General features: G+C 31.7%; 2 protein-coding genes across 2 annotated transcripts; both read left to right on the top strand.

Moving 5' to 3' along the window:
- The first annotated feature begins 4627 nt into the window (after positions 1-4627).
- On the top strand, positions 4628-6086 carry LOC133334603 (akirin). The gene is made up of 3 exons (XM_061542918.1): positions 4628-5075; positions 5726-5882; positions 5964-6086. The coding sequence occupies exons 1-3, from the start codon at positions 4635-4637 to the stop codon at positions 5972-5974; spliced, it is 609 nt and encodes a 202-aa protein (XP_061398902.1). The 5' UTR covers positions 4628-4634; the 3' UTR covers positions 5975-6086.
- Positions 6087-10589: 4503 nt separating this feature from the next.
- On the top strand, positions 10590-20585 carry LOC133334610 (myb-like protein X). The gene is made up of 5 exons (XM_061542924.1): positions 10590-10703; positions 15651-16091; positions 17418-17658; positions 17736-17851; positions 19707-20585. The coding sequence occupies exons 1-5, from the start codon at positions 10659-10661 to the stop codon at positions 20583-20585; spliced, it is 1722 nt and encodes a 573-aa protein (XP_061398908.1). The 5' UTR covers positions 10590-10658.
- Positions 20586-23614: the final 3029 nt, after the last annotated feature.

The following is a 23614-nucleotide window of genomic DNA, read 5'->3' as shown; positions in this document are numbered from 1 at the left end:
ATGGGAAGAAGAGTAGGAGGAAATAGATACAAAATTTCTCTTGTTTTTATTTCACACTAGTGTACTATTATTTTACACTGCATAAGCACATCGCACCGTACCGCATAGATAATTGCGTTTCTCTGTTTGCTGGTTGTTTTCTTTCTCAACACCACAACAAGCTGTAGCAGCAGCACCACACATGAATTGATTATTTTTTCTTTGTTTCATTTTCTTCTTCTATCAATACATTTTACTTCGTTGTGGTACTGTTGTGCATATTGTAGTCGCCGTCGTCGCCGTTGTGGTCTTCTTCGCATTCATAATTTATTTTGTTTTTATTTTATTATTTTTTTGTAGAACATTCGAACGAAGAAAGACCTTTGACTTTTTAAGATACAATAATACTATTTTTGAAAACAAATACAAAATACGTTAATTTTTTTTCGTTGTGATTTGGTAGTTAACGCGAATTGGTTTTGTTTTTATTGACTTTTACAATAAAACACTTTTTTGTTATTTTTATTTTTTTTTTCTTTTTTTACACAAATGAAGAAAGCTTAAAATACCGAAATGCCATCGAAAACAATTGACAAGAAAATAACACACATGTCTTAATCAAGTGAAAACTCACGGATCACTGAATGATGGCATATGTTTAGCTCATTTCACATTGGCATTACCAATAGGGTTGCCCTCATTTTTAAATAACAATTGAAATTTTAAACATTGTTACACAGAATTTAGCACCAATTTTAGATTTTTTCTTATATATTAATTATATTAAACGCCTCTATTATTGTACTGAGCTTCCTTTTACTGAAATAATTCCACAATTCTCATGTAACATAAAAAATCGCAAATTGCCTACGCACATTTGGCAACCCTATTTACTCTCAGCAATTTTGTTTGATTTTTTTTTTTTGCCACAAGAGATTACCCGCCGTAAACAATATTGTGTGCGGTTGGTCATAGGCCAAACAATTCAATTTTTTCTCCGCTTTTATCTAACCAAAGACACAATTTTAATTCAATTAATCTTTATTTAATTTATTCCACTATATTTCCTTTACTTTTTGTTATTAGCTTCCATCATTTACTTCATTTGTTTTTTATGTTTGTTTGACCATTTGATATATATGTGTGTATTTTTTCGTTTCGCAAATCACGTGCTATTATGTTAATCACTTCTTTTTATTGTATTGTTTGTATTACACATCTTCTATTCGTTTTCGTAAACCTCAAATGAACTAAACTGAGAATTTCGCAAGTTTGCAGACTCCATAACTAAACCGAAAACCACAACTAAACAACAAAAAATACTTTGTTGATTGGAGTGTGTTCCAAAATGTGCGTTCAAACTGATCTATTCACTGAAATGAACTGTGTGAACTATATGTAATTCTTTCGTTATTTTTTTTTTGCTGGGTTTCAGTGCATCTTCAACCGTAGCATAAAGTAAAATGTCAAAAACGTTTGAGAATGGAAAAATAAAAGAAATGAAACAAATAAGATGTCAGTCAGAGCACAATTAAGCGGTGTACACACTATCATTTTTGACTGTCAGCTTTTTCTCGATTATATTTAAATATTTTTGTGGTTGCCAAAACAATGTGAGGCCACACTATCAAACAAGCAAAATTTGAGCAAGAAAAAAATGCTAGTGTGTACACCGCATTAACCCATTCCCAGCCATTTCTTTATATTTACCAAAACAATGCATACATTTTCAGAAATTTGACATACCATTTGACAACCACAATAATAAAGTTCATTATAAGTCGACTATATAATAAATCCTAAGAAGATGTATCAAACAAAAACCTTTGTTTTTGTCTCGACCATATGTCAAATTTTTCCTTATAATATTTCACATGATTGGCAACATTGTCCATCAAATCCTAATAGGGTCATCAGCTGCTCTAAATGGACTACCTATTTATTTTACCATGGTTTAGGAGTATCGTTAAGTGCATTATATCTGAGTTTGCTAAATCCACTCATTATTTCCATATGGAGATAATTTGAAATACAAAACGACATTTACATTAGAACGTTTAACTGGATTAACTAATTTTATGAATTTGAAATATATACATTGGAATTTACAATTTAAACATACGGGTGCAATGAAAAAGTGATATAACATACAGTACAATTATATAACGTAGGCTATTCATATTATGGCTTGTTATGCCATTAAAAAATTTCAGATTATAACTATAATTTAAACTATGGAATTGATATTTGAAATCGAGTAGATTTAGTAGACTGAAAGTGCATTAACAGCAGACAGGATATAGTACCTCGATTTATAAATCTGATTATGTCATTTGAGATAGAGTGGATTTCGATGTATATAGCGTTTTTGCATATTTTTTTTAAAACATTGAAACCTAAAACGGCATGTACATTAGAACTATTTACTGGGTTAACCTACTTTATGACGATTTATGTGACATATATGCAAAGGAATTGCCAATTGAAAACCACTGGGTTAACGAAAACCGGTTAAATATAAAAGTACTATTAAATTAGAACCTACTCTAATGGTCTGTTCCCGTACTGCAAGAATTTATTTGATTTTACAACTTTTTTCGAAAAATACCTTATCATAGTAAAAACTAGTAGCATGTATACAATGGAATTGACAATTGAAACCCACTGGGTTTACAAAATCCGGTACAAATAAAACACGCTTCAGTTCTATAATGTGTATGTAAAGGGAAATTGATGATATAAAAGGCACTACTGACATCAAAATCAATTCCATAGTTTAAACGTGAAAAAACATCAACCGGATTCATGATGTATACCCCATGGTATTGACATTTTAAATTAAATGATTTCATAATCTAAACGAGCTTATTTTGTTCAAATCCATAGTGTATCCGTCAAATATAATCCATTCGAACATAGCGTATACGTCACGTATACGCTATGGAATTGACATTTGAGATCGAGTGGATTTATATATTAGAACTTTTTACTGGGCTAATTGACTTTATGCGAATTTTTTGACATATATCCAATGGAATTGACAATTTAAAACCAAGAGGTTAAAGAAATCCACCACAATGGAAATGTAGTATAAATTACGAATTATTATAGAACACTTTTTTTTGTAAATTAGCCCTAAATTACGAATTTTATTAAAACAACATTGGCGTAACATTGACATTTCGAATACGCCAACGTTTTCTATGTTATGTGATGAGTAGTGATCTTACGCCGCCGCCCGGATTTAGGCAAACCTTGAGCTCTCCTCGTTTTACAAATGCTGCTGTTCGACAGACACGGTTGCCAACCCCACAAGCATACAAATCTCAAAATTCATTGTCGTCGAAGTTGAAATATATATCTTCAGCTGGAAATCTCTTGGTCATATTTTTTTGTGTGTGTGTTGAAAGAAACTCCGAATGCCAAGAAGAAATTATTAGCCAACAAACTATCAAACCAATCAGGACACAATCAAAAACTACTCCTTGAACTGAATATTGTGTCGCTCTTAGTGCATCCAAAAAAAGTGGCCTTTTCAATTATTTAATAAGCAATTATCCATGCAAGAAGAAGTGTATCGGTGTGTGTGTGCCAGAAAATAAGTTTTTTTCTTTCGTTCATTCTGCTGGTGTCGACTCGAGAAAATCTACGAGAAACATATTTTGCAAAGTAAGGGAAATTAGTGTATTTCGAAGAAAGGAAGAAGAAGAACAATGTAAGTTTTAATTTGTCTGCTGAAAATTTCGGGGATTTGTGAAATCTCTTGAATTGAAATTTACGCCATCCATTTTGTTGGTGCTACTCTCATACGTTTTGGTTTTTTTTGTTTTCTTTTGTTGCTTTATCATGCGAAGAGGAGGAATGTTTTGTGTGAGTGTTGTATATGTGTGCGTTTGTGTGCACAGTAAATGAAGCATTCCTTGAAATGGAGACACCAAAACAATTCAGTTTTTTTCGTTAGGAAAGAATTAGAGCGAGATAGCTAGATTTGTTTTGGCTGAGAATTTTTGTTTTGTGTTGAGGTGTCCTACCGAATAGTGAAGTAATTGTCCTACCAAGCCAGACAGTCAGCAAATAAACAAAATGAAGTTTGTGCATGATGCTTAGTGTTTTGTTGTGTTGTGTTTGTTCATCCTTTAGAAAAAAAAACAGCAGCTGTGTTTCTTACACCTGCCACCACCTGCTGCTGCTGCTGTGGGGGATGTTTTTCTTTCATTTGACGAAGATTTTTTGTAGTTGAGAATGTTTTTTTAAAGATGTTTTTTTTAACATATTGAAGGAATTATTGTTTGAAAATATATTCAATTTAATAATTGTTTTAAATTTCAATAATTAAGTGGATTTAATTATAATTATGTTGCTTTACTGCAACTTCTGGCTTGCAGTATAAATAATTTCATTTTGTTTTGTTAGAAGGTTTTTTATGTTTAACAAATTTATAATAAGGCAATTTAATTTTTTTTTTTTGGATATTCTTAATTTTTAGAATTTTATAAAATTCAATATTACAGATTTTTATTTGCAATAAAAATTAACTAATAAATTTGTTGTTTTATCTTACAGAAAATAATCCACAAACCAAATACACCACCGCTACATTTTTGGGCTTGTACCATTTGAGAATTTTGTAAAAAAAAACAAAAAGGGAAAAAACAATGGCTTGTGCAACACTTAAACGTACCCTGGACTGGGAATCAATAAATCAACGCCCAAACAAACGACGACGTTGTAATCCATTCGGACAATCAGGTAATACTGGTTCACCATCACGTTCCTCATCAATGGGTCATGATGGCGGCATTCCCGGCTCCAATCCACAATCGCCTAGCAGTCGTTTTGTTCGTGAACCTCAGCCCAGCCCCTTTGCTGAGGCAAATCTAACAAAAATGTCACCGGACAAAATGTCACAGAACATCCGCGAAGAAATCAAACGGTTACACAGACGTAAACAGCTGCCATTTTCATCGGCGGCCATTGAACGTATGCAAGATTCGGAATCGAGCGGTTCAGAAATGGGACCAGACAGTCCACGACGTCCCGACAGTCCACCAAGTATTGTTCGCAATCCTGAAAAGGCATTATTTACATTTAAACAGGTAAGTATTTAGGTTTTTTAATTTTGTGCTTATAGTTCTCAGGGGAAGGTATTGTTTGTATAGAAATAAGACTCGTGAAAGGTGGGTTTTTATGGTCGAAGACTTGCATAGATGCACCGCACTGTCTGTATTTTTCATCCCATCACAAACATTTAAGAGCCTTATTAAGTGTTTTGGAAATTTCCATCTCTGTTATGAACATATGTAAAATTTTGTTTCGATCTGGCAACTCCTTCATATAGAAACAGTTTTTCAAAAAGACGCATTCGCATTTTTTACAATGGAATCACGCATTTGTAATTGTTTCATTGTTAAAAAAATTGTGGATGGGTCTTTTTTGAACACCTGTTTCTACATGAAGGAGTTGCCAGATCGAAACTAAATTTAACATAGACTAAGAACTTTCGCAACTGCCCTTGTATATTCCTTCTGCAGGTCATTAACTCAATGTTTAAGGAATTACCAGATCAAAACTGAATTTAACATGTGTCCATAACTGAGATGGAAGTTTTCAAAACACTTAACTTTTTTTCTGTTTTTACCGCGCTTTCTGTGCTCTAGGCTAAGAACTTTCCGAACTCTGCCCTCATACAATATTGGTTTACAAATCGGTTACTAATAAATTATTGTCAATTCTGTTTTATTTACAGGTGCAATTAATATGCGAGCGAATGCTTAAAGAACGCGAAGATGAATTGCGTGAAAAATATGATGCTGTACTGACAACAAAACTTGCAGAACAATACGATGCTTTTGTCAAATTCACATATGATCAAATACAAAGACGTTACGAAGCTGCTCCAAGCTGTAAGTATAACCCAACCCATACATAAATGAGTTGAATTCGGTTTTAATAACTCAGTTTTTCCATTTTCTATTGTTTTACAGATTTGTCGTAATTTCGGACCTCAGGCGCATATATCCCAAATTAGTTTCTTATGTAGACGCTAAGGATCTAACTTCCTCCCAGCCTTTATGTCATTTAACGCCAACACCGCAAATAATTTCTTTTTTTCTTTTTGTTAATCAACAAAAATAATAACAACAACAAAATACTTTCATATGCAGTCATTTATATATTTTGTTGTTTCTATTTTTTTAATTAATTTTTTTCAATGAATTCGAATTAAATTTAAACAAAATCTATATTTTATTTTTTTCATATATATTAAAAAAACTATCACAATAATAATATACATACATGTATTTAAAGAAACAACAACAAAACAAAAAAATGACACCTCATTATACCTGCAGGTTAAATACATTAAAAAAACATATTTGCATACCAATAATTATTTTTTAAAAATTAAAACACAACAACAAGTTAAACAATACTGGAAATAAAAATGAATTACAAATGAATAATATATTGCATACAAAAAGAATGAGAAGCAGAAGAAACCAACAAAACAAAAATTGAAGCAAACAAAAAAACTAATAATTTATAAAATTAGTAAATAATATATTAGTAATATTATAAAAATACAACATGTGGAAACAGCAAAATAACAACAACCAACCAATCTGCTCAAATCATACAAAACATATTCAATACCACTCAAATAATAACAATAACCAACTCCCTTCCATTACAACACAAAATGATTCAAAACAAAACATGCTGAGCTCTACTGTTATTAATTGTAAAGGAACATGACGTCATTATCAACACAACAAAATAGCCTGTTTCTTTATTTTTGTACAATGGTTCTACTATTTATTGTCAAATAAATAAATAAAGCCGAAACACAAGAATAAACCTCAAAACTCCACAAAGTGAATAAAAAATAAAGAAAAACAAATAGTTTTGTAAAGCTTAACATATAAAAATACAAAACAAAGAGAATTATATATATTTAATTATATCATATAAAACAATAACAAACAACAATATTAAAAAAATAGAAAATATGCCTATATAACCAACCAACTCTCCATGTATGTATGATTTCTTTTCCAATGATTTCATAAACCAAAAAAAAAAGGAAAAATACCCCCCTTCCCCACAAACAAAAAAATGTTATAATTTCATTTTTCAAGCATCTCAACATTAGAAAAAAAATAACATTTATTTTTTTAATGAAAAAAAAACAATGTTGTGTTTTAGCATTAATTAAAAAATACTTAGTTTCATTTGATTTCTTTATAAAAACCCTCTATTATAATTAGATTTATTATATATTTTTTTTTCAATTTGAATAATAATTTGTAATATTGAAATATATTTTTCTCTTACCTATATTTTTATTATTATAAACAACAACTCAAAAAAAAAAAAAAAAAAAAAAACAAGAGAGGAAAAAAAACAAATAAGTAAACTTTTCTATATTTTAATGATTAGAGAAAAATGCCATTTTTTATAAATAATAAATAAATGAAAAACAAAACAGACAATTTTGAAGAAAAATAGCAAAAAACAAATATATTGTGTTTTAATTTATCCTTAGGTTTTAAACTGTGAAAAATACTTTTAAATGGGAATTGTACTAACCACCGACCTGTATTGACAATTTTTCCACAGAGGTTTCATATTGCAAAATTATCGGCGGTATCTCTCAGAATATCTTGGAAAAGTTGCATAATATGCATCTCGGTTTTTCCTGATTGCGACATTTTATAGGGCAAATTTAGTTCTCTACTGTTTTTAAGTGTTAGGTGCAAACTGAAATGATTTTTTTCGTTTTCGCTTTTTCTGGACGAAGTTTCGATTTAAGAAAATTTGGTTGGTGTTCTCACCTGAATGAAAGGGGAAATGTGAATCTGAATATTTAAAAAACAAAACTATCCCTAATAGGACGTTAAAATTATACTGGATTTAGTAAAACCAGTGGATTTAAATGATCAATTCCAAACCTTCAAAAAGTTATAATGTAAATATCGTTTAATATTTATTCTGCGACTATTTTGAATATGATAAGTATTAATTATTTATACATATGGTGTGTCTGGTTACTTTTCCAGTAATATTTTTTCAGTAAGTTCTAGTTCAGAGAGTAAGCCTTTCTTACTCTCTTTTGCGATAATACTGAAAAAATTAAACCGACAACATTTAATAAGATTTAGCAAATAAACAGCTGATTCAAGAAAACATTTGATTTGCACCAAAATAAACAACAAACAAAGGACGAACACAATTTTTTGTATTGCATTTAATATTAAAAATAAAATGAATAATAAAAGAAAAATTTATCTGGTAAGTTCCCCGGGAACATTTAAGCTCCCTGTATCAATACATTGCCCTCGATCTAGAACTTGCCTAAAAATATATAAGGAATTAGTTTCTAATTTAATGAAACTTTGCATTACTTACGAATTTTCTTTCATTTTCTGTAATTAACTTCAAATTGAACTTTGCAAATTAAAAAAAATGTTTTAAATAATTTTTGTGTTTGGTCAGAAAACAGCTGATCAGAAAATGAGTTGCAAAATCTTACGGAATAAAATTCTTTCAGTAAACTCCAGCAACTTTGTTGTTGTTCAACTGTCAAACTTGCTCTCTCACTTGACTCTCTTTTACTGGATTTTTGTGTAAACAGACAACATTTAGTAACATTTGGTAACAATTGTTACCAAATATCGAGTTAACAGACAGAGCTATACTATTCTATATATTCGCTAGGGAGAGATCTCGATTGTGAAAAATTATTCGCTTTCACATTCTCGCCTTATAGTACGTTTACATTTAACCAGATTTGCCAATTCCTTTGCATATATGTCAAATAAATCCTCATAAAGTAGGTTACCGGGTTAACCTAAAGTTCTAATGCCATAATGTAATTAAAGTTGTAATGTGTGTTGCCCCATTGTCACTTAATTTTGTAATATTTTTCAATATTTTATTTATTTACTTGTTTTTAATTGTTAAGGGAGAACAAAATTCTTTTTTTTGTCTCGATTATTTGTCAAAATTTTCCATATCATATTTCAAATGGTTGGCAACACTGCACATCAAATTCATGTAGAAATTACCCTCTTTGACAGTTAATTAAGACATCAGCTGAGCTAAATAGACTACCTATTCATTGTGCCATGTTTTGATGCATGACATAAGTTTCTTTCCAGAATCTAAAAGATTCTACTCGTTTTACATGTTTTGCAACTTTTTACTCGAAAACCGTTCCTCAATCCACAAAACTGGTAAAACATTGACTCAAATTTAAGAGAGCACAAACTTTTTACTCGAGAAATTTGGTCGAGTAAAAATGGTAAACAGGAATGCCTACTTCTGATTGGCTGTTATGTTGATTTTGAAGTATTGCCATCTAATGTTGGCATATTTACTAGAATTGCGTTCCCGAACTTTTCAAATTATTTTGTACTCTGTTTCCCTTTTACTAGATTTACTATTAAAAAAGTACTGGAACAGACCAATAATTATACAAGGTAGTCTCATTTGAGAAATTGATACTGGCAAACCTTAATATGGAATTCATATATCAATTTCAAATAAAATGAAAAATAAATTCTATAAATGTTACGCATGGCAATTGGCAAATTTTTAACATAAAAAAAAATATTTTTTAAAGCTCCAGAAATGGCTAAGACTGTTGGAATTTGTATTTATAGGTTTTAACTTAAAACTTAACTTAAAAATATTAATAAATATAAATGATTCAAAAATTTTACCACTGGACACAATATTTGCATACATTTCGAAGGAAGAATTTAAATTTGGAAAGCTTAATGTTGTCAAAAGGAAATTTATGAAAAAATTGGAAACATATGACTGTATGGGACTACCTTGTATATTTATGCCATGGTTTTGATGCAACAACTACAACATATTACAAATAAAATTATTTTTTTTATGATGACATAAAATATCTATTTCTAGCAGTATTATTGTTCATTCACAGTTTTTATTTGATTTCCTTGTGACGTGTAATCCAGGAAAAAGTTCTAATGTACTAATTGTGTGTGTAACCCACTTAATATTAAAACACTTCACGCCGTTGAATCGCTGAACAAAGACATCATGATGACGCCGTTAGTTGTTACGTTGACTTTGTAAACTATACTGCCGTTTTGTCAGTTGTCAGTCAATAAGAAGAAGAGAAGTTGAAGAATCGAGCAATAGAAAGGAAATTTTTACGTGCAATTATTTACATTAATTATTTTCTATTATAATTATTAATGCAAATTCTGCATCCGTGTGGAGGAAGGATAACAACCTGATACGTTTTTGCTAACGATTTGGATAAACGAATTAGAAACGGTACAAAGAAACAAAGTCAATCAATTCCCGTATTGGGGAAAAAATAATTATTGAAAGAAAATCAATTTTGTGTGTGAGTGAGTAATAATATGAATGTGTGTGGTGGTGGTGATGATGATGAATGAGTGAGAGAGTGAGGCAAACGCGCAGCAGAAGATTTCAAATCTAAAAATATTTCTTTTTTTCCTCAAAAAAGCAGCAGCATATATTTTGCAAAAAAGAAAAAAAAAATCTGACATATAGTCTTTTGCATACACAATCAACCAAGCAGCCAGCTATCCATTGGTTTATTCTTCAATTGAATTGAATTAAATTCGTTATTGGAATATTTTTTTGTGGAAGCGGAAGAGGAAAAACATTTAAACATGGTCTTGAAAGTTTACATCAGTGGAATGTCTGGCAACAAGGAGGTAAGTGGTGGTGATGATGATGTTGTTTTTGTTATTTTCTTTTTTTTATTATTTTGGTGGTGGTGGTATGTATATTCCATCATCATTCACAATGACAACAACGACGATGATGATGATGGTGGTGCTTGAAAAGAAGACAATTATGATGATTTTATGTGGGCGGGGCAATAACAAATACCCTGTCAGTCATTCAGTAAATCGTTGAACATGTTGTTTTGTAATGAACAATGACAATGGACGGACTGGTGGCTATGTTAATTAAACAAAAAGGCCATTCTTTTGTTTGGAAAAGGGGTTTTTCTCCTATGCCATTGTAAAGGGTGCGTATTTTCATATAATATATTTTCTGAAATCTAAGATTAATTTTAATAATCTGATAATGTCATGGCTATATTATATTTTATATACCCCCAGTGTCACTCAACTTTCTTTATCACAAAAGAAAAAAAAAAATAATAATTATTTATTATTGACAAAGAGAATAAATTTTTCTAGAACACCACCAATTAATGGATGGATATCCGTTGGGGGTTTCTTCTTTCTTTCCTTTCTGGCCATTATATTTGGTTGAAGTCAAAAAACTGGTTTTTGTAAAGTGTGTGTTTGTGTGCCTATATATTCTACATGACATACATACAAACAAACAAACATGTTCTGCTATGTAAGCTTAAAGGCCCCCAAACATTTGTGTAATTTATGGTACATATGTATGTATGTTTATTTTATCTAGTTGATTCGAATCAAAACAACAAAATCTGTTTGTGGTTTGTTTAGATTAAACATACAAAACTTAATAGAAACGTTATCACTACATACATATATGTAGGCATGATCTTGTGTATATATAGTGATACTTTTTTGTTTACTCTACAAGAACATTCACACTTGTCCCACATCCATACATTATTTATACCGGCTTTATTTTGAAATAACACTTCTTTTTTTAAGAACATTTCGTATTGTATGTGTGTGTATTTAGAAAGTAGCTAATTCTTCGTCTACATAGATTTGGGTGGTATGTCGTGTATTCGAAACGTTTCTGAGAATAATCCATTCATAAAAAAGAATATTAATAAAATACTACTGCTATTCGTTATAGTAAACTGTTAGTTTGATATGACGTCATATTAACTGGATTTTTCATCCTAGGGCAGGTGTAGTAAATGTGTGTCATTTAATGTTGGAGGTATTCTTAGAAGTCATGAACAGGCATAAATAAACAAGACTTGATTGATCAATTGTAAGGCACATTCCATTATCATTTTGAGATTTCTACCACATTTTTACATTTTATTTCTCATGACCATAATTCCGGGAGAAATGGAGCTTCCATGTTCCTTGCGTTTCTTCTAAAGTTAAAAATTAACTACATACATATGTTTTTATGGGCATTGAAATGATGCTTCTGTGACATAGCCTTTGTTGGCAACTGACCACAGTAGAATGTTCTAAACTCCGGGTCAACCATTAACAAGTGAAAAAGGTGTTAAGTTCGTCCGGGCCGAACTTTGGATAGGGTCTAGGACTAGGACTAGGAGATTGTATATAGGGTCTAGGACTAAATGCGGGCCGATATATGTTATTCTCCTGACGTTCTAGATTTTTATCACGATATCCTCCAAAAGACACCCTACTTTGTAAGGTATAAACTTTCAATTTCGAGTACAGAATAGCCCCCATACTATAGCGGAATGCGGCTACACCATAGGTATACTGACACATACTTGAAATGCAACTATAGGGAACATACCAAAAAGTGAACCTATATCGATGATTCTACAAACCGATTTATGTAAACCATTTTGTACAACAAATACAAATTTCAGCAATTTTTAATGAAAACCCCAAATCGTGGAATGATATTAATATACAATCCTCAAACCACTGCAATTTAGATTACATAGTGTAGGAATTAGCGAATATTTGTTGTTATAATTATATGAGGGCTATGTCTAATTAATGACCGACATATGCCAACTACGAACCCAATATTTTTGTTTTGTGTCTCAATTCTTTCCTTCAGGCCGATATATTTCATTATCGTCAGGTTCGAGTTTTTTATCACGATTTCATTAGAAAGCGTAATTATTACAACCGATGACTAAATCGTTTTAGAATTCCATAATTTGTAGGATAAAACTGACTATTTCGAGTAACAACTATCCCCTATACTATGGTAAAATACACCTATATGGGGACAACCCCTACACACGGAACAAATCAGCTAACTATTTTAATATAAGAAGGGGGTTATATGGGAACACGTTTAAAATCACCCAAAATACCGAAAATTGAAGGGTACCGTTAAATGGGGGCTACCCAGAAAAAGTGAACCAATATTTATAATTTGGTATCCAATGAGAACCCAATGTGCCGAATTTTAGCGTATTGGCGCGAAAAACGCTCTCTGGAAACTCAAAATACAGAAAATTTGGGGGTACCCTTATATGGGGGCTATATCTAAACGTGAACCGATATAGCTCACATTCCAGCAGACAAACGACAACCCAATGCAAAATTTCAGCACCCTATCCAAATTCCTTCAGAAGAAACTACGAACTACTTTATTTCAACATGTTCTCGGTAAGTATGGTGGAGCCACATCTTAGCCATTCAATCCGTTCCAAATACGAATTGGTTTGTCGAGGCAGCTGGATGTCATTAAAATAAATTTATATTTTTCCCACCAGTATTTTCCATCATATGGATGTTAAAGTGTATATTAAAGAATATACATATTAAATTAGTCGTTCTGTTTGCAACAGCCCTTAAAAAATTCGTCGAAGAAAATTTTCTTGATGACAATCATATTCTTTCGAATTAGTCATGACGTTCTGCATTGCTCCCATTATAGATCTAGCCCCCATTTAGAAGAGGATTATAATGTAGGTTCATAGCTTTTCTATAAGTATGCCGATCGAATGTAGTTATTATATTCTATAGGCTATTCTATATATTATATTCTATAGGCTATTGTGTCGATTTTAGACCAATTATTCCAACATTTCATGAAAATTCCAGAAAATGTTTGAATTTCAATTTGGTCATGTACTGATCAAAATAATGAATTGGCCCATTGTTCTGTCCTGACAATTACACAAATATATGTAAAGGCGGAGGATTCCTATTTGGGTCATGGTTAAATTGAAGGAGTATACAAAATTCTATGACCTACAAATATGTTTAAAGGTATTTTTGGAAAGGGTGTAAATATGTTTCAGGGACCATGTGTGTATTACAATTTTTAACAAATATGTTGCAACGATGACATTGTTGTTAGAAGTATGTTTGCCTGTTACAATCGTAAAGGCTGAGTTCTGACAAATTTCATTACTACTCCATTGCCTTGGACCTTTATTTACATCCAAAACCAATTTTAAGGACTATCGACTTGGTATGTGTCTGTAGCTTTTGTTTCGAAGGGAGCCGTAAAATCTACAATGCATTTTCTCTACATTCCTTTACGAAATCAAATTTAATTTCTAGAAGAGTGGACGTTTTTTATTTTATATTGTTAATTAACATCATAGTTGATTCATCTCCAATCTGTCGTAGGATGTGTATCAGCTAATCGCCTGCCTACTGTCTCAACAAATATCAAGTAAAACCGCCAACTATGATTCATACTCGAAAACCATTATTAGCTATTACTTGCATTAACAACAAATAAGAATTTTCTACAATTATTTTTTTCAATCTCTTCTCCTTCTTTTTTTCGAAAGAAACACGCTAAATGATTCACCAATCAATCCAACTACAAATGTCGTTTGCAAAGTTAATTTAATGATGAAGTAGTTATCAGTTTTCACCAATAGAGGTGGCATTTCTTTATCATCATTGATTGTGGATTGTGTTGTGTTCACACTTTCTTCGTCATAAACAAAAGTGGTGGTGAGGTACTGATGGTGATATCATGGTTTGTTATATAGATTGTTTTTTTGTTTTCTTCTAGTGACAACAAAATGTATAACTAGATAAGGGAATTGCTTTTTTTATCAGTTTCAACAATTAGTAAACATCAACATTATTTCACTAATTGTTTTTTCATTTTTTAGGAAATTGTTTTTTGAGATATAGATTTTTAAAAAATATATGTATATAAAGCCTTATTCTAGATATTCGCTAGAGAGAGAGAGATCAATTCAAATAAGGCGTTGACTGTAATTTCAAAGACTGGAAAATTGTCTCCAATGAACTCTTGAACATTCATGCATGCAAAAAATAGCGAATTGCAAAATTTAATACATGCCAAATGGCTATGGCTCAAACCTCTGTGTTTCCATCCTTCTTTGTTGTATCATCCATCCTGCTTATTATTGCCCTCCGATGTTGTTGTCGTCGTCGTTTCTTGTTTCTCCTCTGATTTAGTTTCATCTGTAGTTTCCTCTTTAAATATTTATATAGGAACAACATATTGATGATCCTTCTTGGTATTAAATGTTGAATTGTTTTACCTTTACTCTCCTCTTTTTTCTCGGAATCTTCTTTGGTTGCGTCATTTGTCGTATCCTTTTTAGTTTCCGAATCTGGATTCTAATCTTCACCGTAATCCGTAATCATAGAACAATTTTCTGTTCACAGCTTTAATGCAACTATCCTAAATAGGATATGAACAAAATTTGCTAGTAGAAAACTACAGGAATTCAGGTTGGAAAATTCGGCTGGGACCTTGGACATACTGAAAATGACATGACAATAACTATAACGATATATTTTTTCCGATTACAAAAGATCTGGAAGTGGTTTTATGCTTAATAACACATTTTCAAAAATAATTTTAAATTTAAAAATAAATTTCCCGAAAGTAATTAATGTGACCAATTTAAAAATAAAAATCTTGTTGTTTTTATAATTAAAAACAAAAAACAAGAAAAGGGCATCTGCCCTACCTAAAAAAAATGTTTTTCAATTTTCTCATATTTTGCTGCTTCTTTGTGTGTTTTATAGGTGAAGAAACGCCAGCAACGTGTCCTCATGATCTTGGAGAGTAAAAATATTGCATATGAGGCTATCGATATTACCGAACCCGGCCGTGAGGCTGACAAAGAATTCATGCAAAACAAATCGACCAGCAACGGGGCCACAGTCAGTGACCCAGAGCCCAGACATCCCTTGCCCCCACAAATATTCAACGACGAAGAATACTGTGGTGATTACGATGCCTTCGATATGGCCAATGAAATCGATACATTGGAACAGTTCCTGAAGGTGGCGCCACCGGTAGAAGAAACACCAGCCGCCGAAGAAAGTACAGCACAGAAAGAAGAAAATGCTGAAGCAAAAACCAATGGCACCAACGAGGAGGATGGCGAAAACAAAGAGAATGAAGGTGGACAAGAAGACGACAAAACTGCCAAGAATGCCGGTGAAGATGGCGAAAAAGCTGAGGTTTGAAACTTGTATTCTTTTGTTGTTAGCAACCAAAATAATAATGAGATCTGATGATAAAAGAATTGATCTATTTTTAAGTACATTATTGCAAAGCAAACAATAATTTTATGTTAACACATAATAACAACAACCAACAACTCTCAAATTTATAAGAATGACAGCACTACCACTTATTGCAAACAAAACAAAAAAACTATCTCACATTTACACAAAAACATTTCCACTTATTTAAAAAAACAAATCTTTAATTTTTTCCTACTAAGCAAATTGCACTTTTGTTTATCCTAGTATTTTTATTTATTATTATTTTTTTGTTATGATTTTTATTCTTTTTTTAGTTTTTATAATTTTTGATTTTTGCCTCCCATTCCATTTGACACTAAACAAAAACAAAACATTAACATCAAAAAACTATGCTTAAAGTATATTCTTATTATATACAATAATTAACTAATTACATACATACAACATAAATATACCAATTACATATATAATCTATGTAATTTTTAAAATACATACTACATAAATATATACATACATATATATATATAAAACAAAAAGACAAAAAAAAGAAACAATTTAATAAAAGTTTGTATTTTGAAAAACAAAACAAAAATTAACCCCTAACTGCAGCAGTAACGCATTTGAATATCCAAGAAAACAAAAATTAAAGCTTTAGTTATCGTAAATAACCAAGAAAATAGCAACTAGCTACCTAGTTACATACAAAATGGGAAGGGACACTTTTTTAATCCAGAGACTAGCCTTGTCTTGAGCAGGAGTCTATTTTGGGGTTCAATACACACAACTTCAAAAGCCTTAAACGTAGTTCTGGAGAACGTGCTGCTTTTTCTGTAGTGTATGGAACCTATTTCTTCTTTACATGACAATGCTCGCCCGCTCGCTCGTCCGCCTACAACGAAATTTTGGCTAAATGGCAGCTCCAAAAAACTGAAATTATCTATGCACGCGCTTTCTGTGTAATTGGAAATAAAAAAGAAAAACAAGAAAACGAAAACTTCATCACACACAGAATGACTCCGGTCATCATCATAATTCTGTAAGCAATTCCATGCCTGGACTCAATCGAATGAAAAAGGAGAACTAACCTGACAAATGTTTCTCTTTTTTATTTATTTATTTGTGTTTGCTCTCGTTGCTCTCTCTTCGAACTACAATTTTAATAACTATTCCACCTCTGTCGCTGTGGCTCTTCTTTGCCTTATTGTGCTTGCTTCCTTTCCTCTCTATCTCTATATTGCTGTCGCCCTCTCTCTGTCTGTCTCTCTATCTTCGCTGTGTAATCTGAAAAAAAAAAAATAGCACAAATTATTGGCCAAGGCAATAATGCGCCCACCGCCATCTATGCGCCAAGCAGCAACCAAACTCATCGTAGTAATGAAAGTTTCAATAAAATTTTTAAAGAATGCTGATGACAAATCAGAGACCAAAGAAAATGGCGAAGATAATGAGAATCCTGATTCGGAAACTAAAAAGGATACGACAGATAATACAACAACCAAAGAAGATTCCGAGAAAACCGAGAAGAAGGAGGAGAGTAAAGGTAAAACAATTCAACATTTCATTCTCAAAATACCAAGAAGGATCATCAATATTTTGTTGCTTACTATATATTTAAAGAGGAAACTACTGATGAAAATAAATCAGAGGAGGAGAAACAAGAAACGACGACAACAACAACAACGGAGGGCAATGATGAGCAGGATGATACAACAAAGAAAGATGGAAACACAGAGGTTTGAGCCACTACCATTTGGCATGTTTTAAATTTTGCTATTCGCTATTTGTTGCATGAATGTTCAAGAGTTCATTGGTGACAGTTTTCCAGACTTTGAAATTACAGCCAACGTCTTATTAAAAAAAAATTACTCAAAAAGTAATAGCCTTAGGGGGAAAACATATAAGAGGACTTCAAGATTGGCATGTTTAGTTGCTTCTTTTATTGTAAAAGAATAAAGGAGAACGGCGTTAATATTCATGTTTGACTCTTTTATTCCTTTATAAATTAACATTTAATACAAATCCAAATTAACAGGCCAAACCTGAATCCTCCTATGTGTTTCTCTCTTTATTCTGGATCAATCAATTCGCCGTGAATTTGTTCGCTCTTCCCTTTAAAGTTATTCTGAGCCAGAACTCGCAGCGATTTGTTTCGGGGAAAGTGAAACCCCCATTTTCTGAATCAAGTTCAAAGGTTGCAGGGTGTGGGAGAATGTGATGACATTTTGTGCGAAATGTTTCGCTAATAAATCTAAAGGGAGCTGCTGACTACAAAAATATAAGTAATAAATATTTTTATGAAAAATATCTCCTCAATAGTTATTCTGTGACTATTTTGAATATTTTAAATGGTTGTATGCATGTTTTTTAAATCAAAAACAACGTATCGAAATGCCATTGGAAATCCTATTGATAACTATGTGCGCTCAATCAAATATTGCCACAGAAAGAATAAAGGCAATAAGAAGGAATATTTACGCCGAGTTTGATGCAAATTTGTAGACGAAAGGTTCTGTTTCTCCAGAAAAAAATATTAAAAATTATAGAAAACCCACAGAGCCAAATTTGCCTGATGAGCCGCTTAACAGTGAAAAACTCAAATAAAAATTTCGAAAGAAAGAACAAAAAAATATTTGTTCTTTCAAATTTATTATTAGCACTTTAAAAATTTGGGGAGATAAAATATAGAAATTAAATAAAAAGGCACACAATTATGTAGTGAAATAATAAACTTCGAATTAATTCAATTCAGTCGCAGACTTCTTCCCATTGGTTCGTTGTGTCTTTGACATCGTTCATCATAAAAAAATCGTTCTTTTATTTGTAATTTGTTGTAGTTGTTGCAACAAAACAATAAACAACTATTTGCTTTTGAATTGCAAAGCAGTTTTATAGCGGATTCTTGATATTACACATTAATATTGTTATAAAGTTTAACTTAATAATAAAAAGTAACAATATTAAAAATAAAAACAAATAAAATATTGAAAAATATTACAACATTAAATTACAATGGGGCAACACACTTTAAAACTCAAATTACAATACAGCAACACGAATCTTTTTTCAACAAACCACCATTTTCGAAAATTATAATTCGCATCTCGCATTTCTTTGCTTCTCCCTATTCATTCAGAATAAGGCGAGATTGTGAAAGCGAACATTTTTTTCACAAACGTGATCTCTCCCTATCGAATATCCAGAATAAGGATGAATGTTTTTCCAATAAATATCCAGGTCGTGGATTTTTTTAAAAATATTTTTCAACAAATATCCAAGGCGTGAATTTGTTACAAATTGAAATTAAATCTGTTTAATGGAACCACAATCAACTTTCATCGTCAGAATAATGCATGAACTTCTTAGTAGAATATTGGCTAACCATTAACACCAACGAATTTGCATGTTGTTTCTTGTTTAAATTTGAATTCCAGATGTTGTGAACACTGCTGCAAGTACATGTTGTGCCCTCCTATAACCTTTTGACTACCACTTGATTACATTTATATAATTTCATTTTCATTCCATTTCCCTCCCACAATCATCGTATGCACTTTACACATTCACACACAAACACGCACACACCTTCAGAATGATGATACCGATGGCCAAGAAAAAGAAAAGAAGGTAGTTGAATCCGAAGAGGTCACCGAAGAAAAGAAGGAGGATGAAACTACTAAAGAAGACGAAGAGGAGAAAAAGGACGAAACAGATTCTTCGGAAAAGAAATCCGATGAAAAGCAAAATGCTGAGGAGGATAAGGATAACAAGGAAGCTGAAAATGTAGATAAGAAGGATGAAACAGACTCAGCTGAAACCAAATCCGAGGAGAAAGAAGATGGTGAAGAACAGGAGGAGGAAGGTGAATCCAGTGACGATGAAGATAAGAAAAATGATGAATCGGATTCAACGGAAAAGAATACGGAAGTAAAGGAAGATGGAAAGAAAAAGGAAGAATCTGAAAATGAAGAAAACAAGGATGAAACGGATTCCGGAGAAAAGGAAACAAATGCAAGCGAAGAAACTAAAGATGAAACAACTACAAATGAGGAAGCTGATGTTAAAACTGAAACTGAAAAAGATGAAACCAAAAATCAAGAAGTAGATGATAAAGATAAAACTACCGAAAGCGAGGAAGTTAATGAGGAAAAAGTAGAGGGCGAAGTTAAAGAATCTGAAAAAGAAGAAGATGTAACAGTAATAGAAGAAGAATCCAAAGAGAAGGAGGAAGAAGAAAAGAATGATGAAGACGTGAAAGAAACCAAAGAAGAAGCAAGTGATAAGGAAGAAACCATTAATGAAAAGGTAACTGAAGATGTTGAAGAAAAGAGCGAAGAAACATCGGAAAGTCCCAAGGAAGAAGAGGATCAACAAAATGATGATAGCCAAAATGATTCTAAAGTCGAAAAATCATCAGAAGAAACGGATGCTAAAGATGACGAGAAAAAACCAGAAGACGAAGAAAAATAAGTCGGTTTTTATAACAGAAAAATAAAACCAAACTAATTTAACAAGATGACGCTTATCAGCCAAAGATATTATTCATGACTGATTTCATATGAACCTACAACTACTACTCTACAGCTACTATCTAACTCATAATTTGTATCCTAATTTAAATATCATTTGCAAACGTTGTCTTCTACTTTTTCTTTACACAACATAGTACCCCACCCTATTCTATCTATCTGCACCATTTTAATGTGACCAGAGGAGCAGAATACATTTTTTATACACCGAACACAATTTACACAACAATGTTTGTTTTTTTATAACAATATCCCCCTACATTATCCTTTGTAAATATGTGTGTATGCAATAATAATAAACAAAAAAATTTTTGAAAATTATATAAAACAAATAAATAAACTCTACATATAATTTGATTGTATTTTGAAATTTTGTTTTATATATTTAATGTCCTTTTTTAAAAATGTAACTTTCATATATGAGTCTGTAATTTATTCATTTATTTTTTCAATTTATTTCAATTATATGATGCCCAGTCTTTCTAACATACGGCTTTAAATTGAATTTTTAATTCATTGTTGATAAACTAAAAATACAATCAAATTCTAAATTTCCCCATCCCTATTTCAGCTGGCGATACATAAATAAACCATGTAAATATCTAGAAGAAGAGCATTGTACGATTTTGCTAATTACATTTCGGGCTCAGTTATATATTTAAGGTGTAAATTTGACTTCGAATCCATTTTCTAATATTCAAAATTTGACTTTTTCAACAAATATCCAAGGCGGGGATTTAAAAAACCAATCCAAGAACCGATATCCAAGAAAAGGATTTAAAAAATAATTTCTAAAAATATCAGTGTGCAGGTTAGGTTAGGGATGTACGGTTGTTAACGTGGTTTTACATTTATCGGGATCGGTGTTGAGAGTTTCTCTCTCTCTCTCAGTGGTACATTGTGAATTGTGTTGGAAAACATTACCTCAGGTAGGAACAAAAAAGTACGAAATCCTACTTCAAATGGTAATAAATCATAATTATCGAAAAATATTGGCCAATATTTATACCAGTTATTTGTATAAATAATATATGTTATAATTTAAGCGTAAATGTATTCACGAATAATGAAAAAATCTCATTTTTGTTTTGGTACGTTTATGTCAATTCGTACCTTTTGTGAACAAAAAGTGCGCTTGTTACAAAATTAAAAATAGCGCAACTCTAATTACTCTCTCAAGAGAGAGAAACTCTCAACACCGATCCCGACAAATGTAAAACCACGCTTAGTGTGGTTTTATATTTGTCGGGATCGGGATCGGTGTTGAGAGTTTCTCTCTCTTGAGAGAGTAATTAGAGTTGCGCTATTTTTAATTTTGTAACAAGCGTACTTTTTGTTCACAAAAGGTACGAATTGACATAAACGTACCAAAACAAAAATTATATTTTTTATTATTCGTGAATACATTTACGCTTAAATTATAACATATATTATTTATGCAAACAACTGGTATAAATATTGGCCAATATTTCTAGATAATTATGATTTATTATCATTTGAAGTATAATTTTAGGTACCTTTTCGTACTTTTTTGTTCCTACCTGTGGCAATGTTTTCCAACACAATTCACAATTTACCACTGAGAGAGAGAGAGACTCTCAACACCGATCCCGATCCCGGCAAATATAAAACCACGCTTAGTAACAACCGTCCACTCGGAGACTAATGTCCATTGTGATCAAGGAGAAAAGATTGCGAGAGAAGATCTTGCATTGACCTGTTATGATCCCCACAATGATTTTCTCTCTCTCTCTCTTATTGTGTGCCAGCAGCGAAGTGTGGTTTTATATTTGTCGGGATCGGGATCGGTGTTGAGAGTTTCTCTCACTCTCAGTGGTAAATTGTGAATTGTGTTGGAAAACATTACCACAGGTAGGAATAAAAAGTACGAAAAGGTACCTAAAATTATACTTCAAATGATAATAAATCATAATTATCGAGAAATATTGGCCAATATTTATACCAATTATTTGCATAAATAATATATGTTATAATTTAAGCGTAAATGTATTCACGAATAATAAAAAAATCTAATTTTTGTTTTGGTACGTTTATGTCAATTCGTACCTTTTGTGAACAAAAAGTACGCTTGTTACAAAGTTAAAAATAGCGCAACTCTAATTACTCTCTCAAGAGAGAGAAACTCTCAACACCGATCCCGATCCCGACAAATATAAAACCACGCGAAGACGTTCTTTTGCGAGAGAATTCAAGCCATATAGATTTTGAGATTCTGCAATCAGGTTCAACCATCTGTTGCCGACTTCCTCGCAGTAGAACGGGCGGATTCTGCAGGACTTTGTTTTCAAATAATATCCAAGGGGAGAATTTTAAAAATATTTTTTGTTTTTGCGGATCCACAACGAATTGCATTCGGGTGCATTTTTACGACGCCAGGGAATTATCAATGACATCATGGATGCCACGCCGATAGCACACTTAATATAGCCTTTGGGCAGACTTCGCCCATCTTCTAGGCTGTCAGGTTCCCAATCATGGAAAATAAATTGAATTAACGTAAAGAGCTTGAAATATAATCAGCAAACCCCAATGTTTTTAGGTATACTTAAAACAATAACACGAATGAATTAAACTCAAATTTATGTATCGCCAAAATTCCAATTTAAATTTGCATATAAAAAAATTCTCATTCACTTTTATATAAAATCTATTTTATATCTAGATTTCTAAACAACATCAACTGGAACCAAAAGAACAACAAGAAAATGCACAAAGTCTCCCCGTCAATACCCAGAAAGATGTCTCAAAAAACATTGTGGATCAATTCATAGAAAATGAACAAAAAGCAACTGCTAACTGAATTATGTGGAACTTGTTGCAGCAGTGGTATTGAGAAGAAGACGATATAATTATAGATACAGCATCCGTGGTTGCACAGAAGCCAGTATTGTACATCCAAACGTATAATTAAAAATAAATAAAAACACAATTTTATATACATTAATTTCT

Source organism: Musca vetustissima, unplaced genomic scaffold (assembly GCF_032173495.1).
Source record: "Musca vetustissima isolate MV318-11 ecotype Yass unplaced genomic scaffold, APGP_CSIRO_Mvet_v1 utg2180, whole genome shotgun sequence".
Lineage (NCBI taxonomy): Eukaryota > Metazoa > Arthropoda > Insecta > Diptera > Muscidae > Musca > Musca vetustissima.
This window is presented reverse-complemented; position numbering and strand designations above follow the sequence as displayed.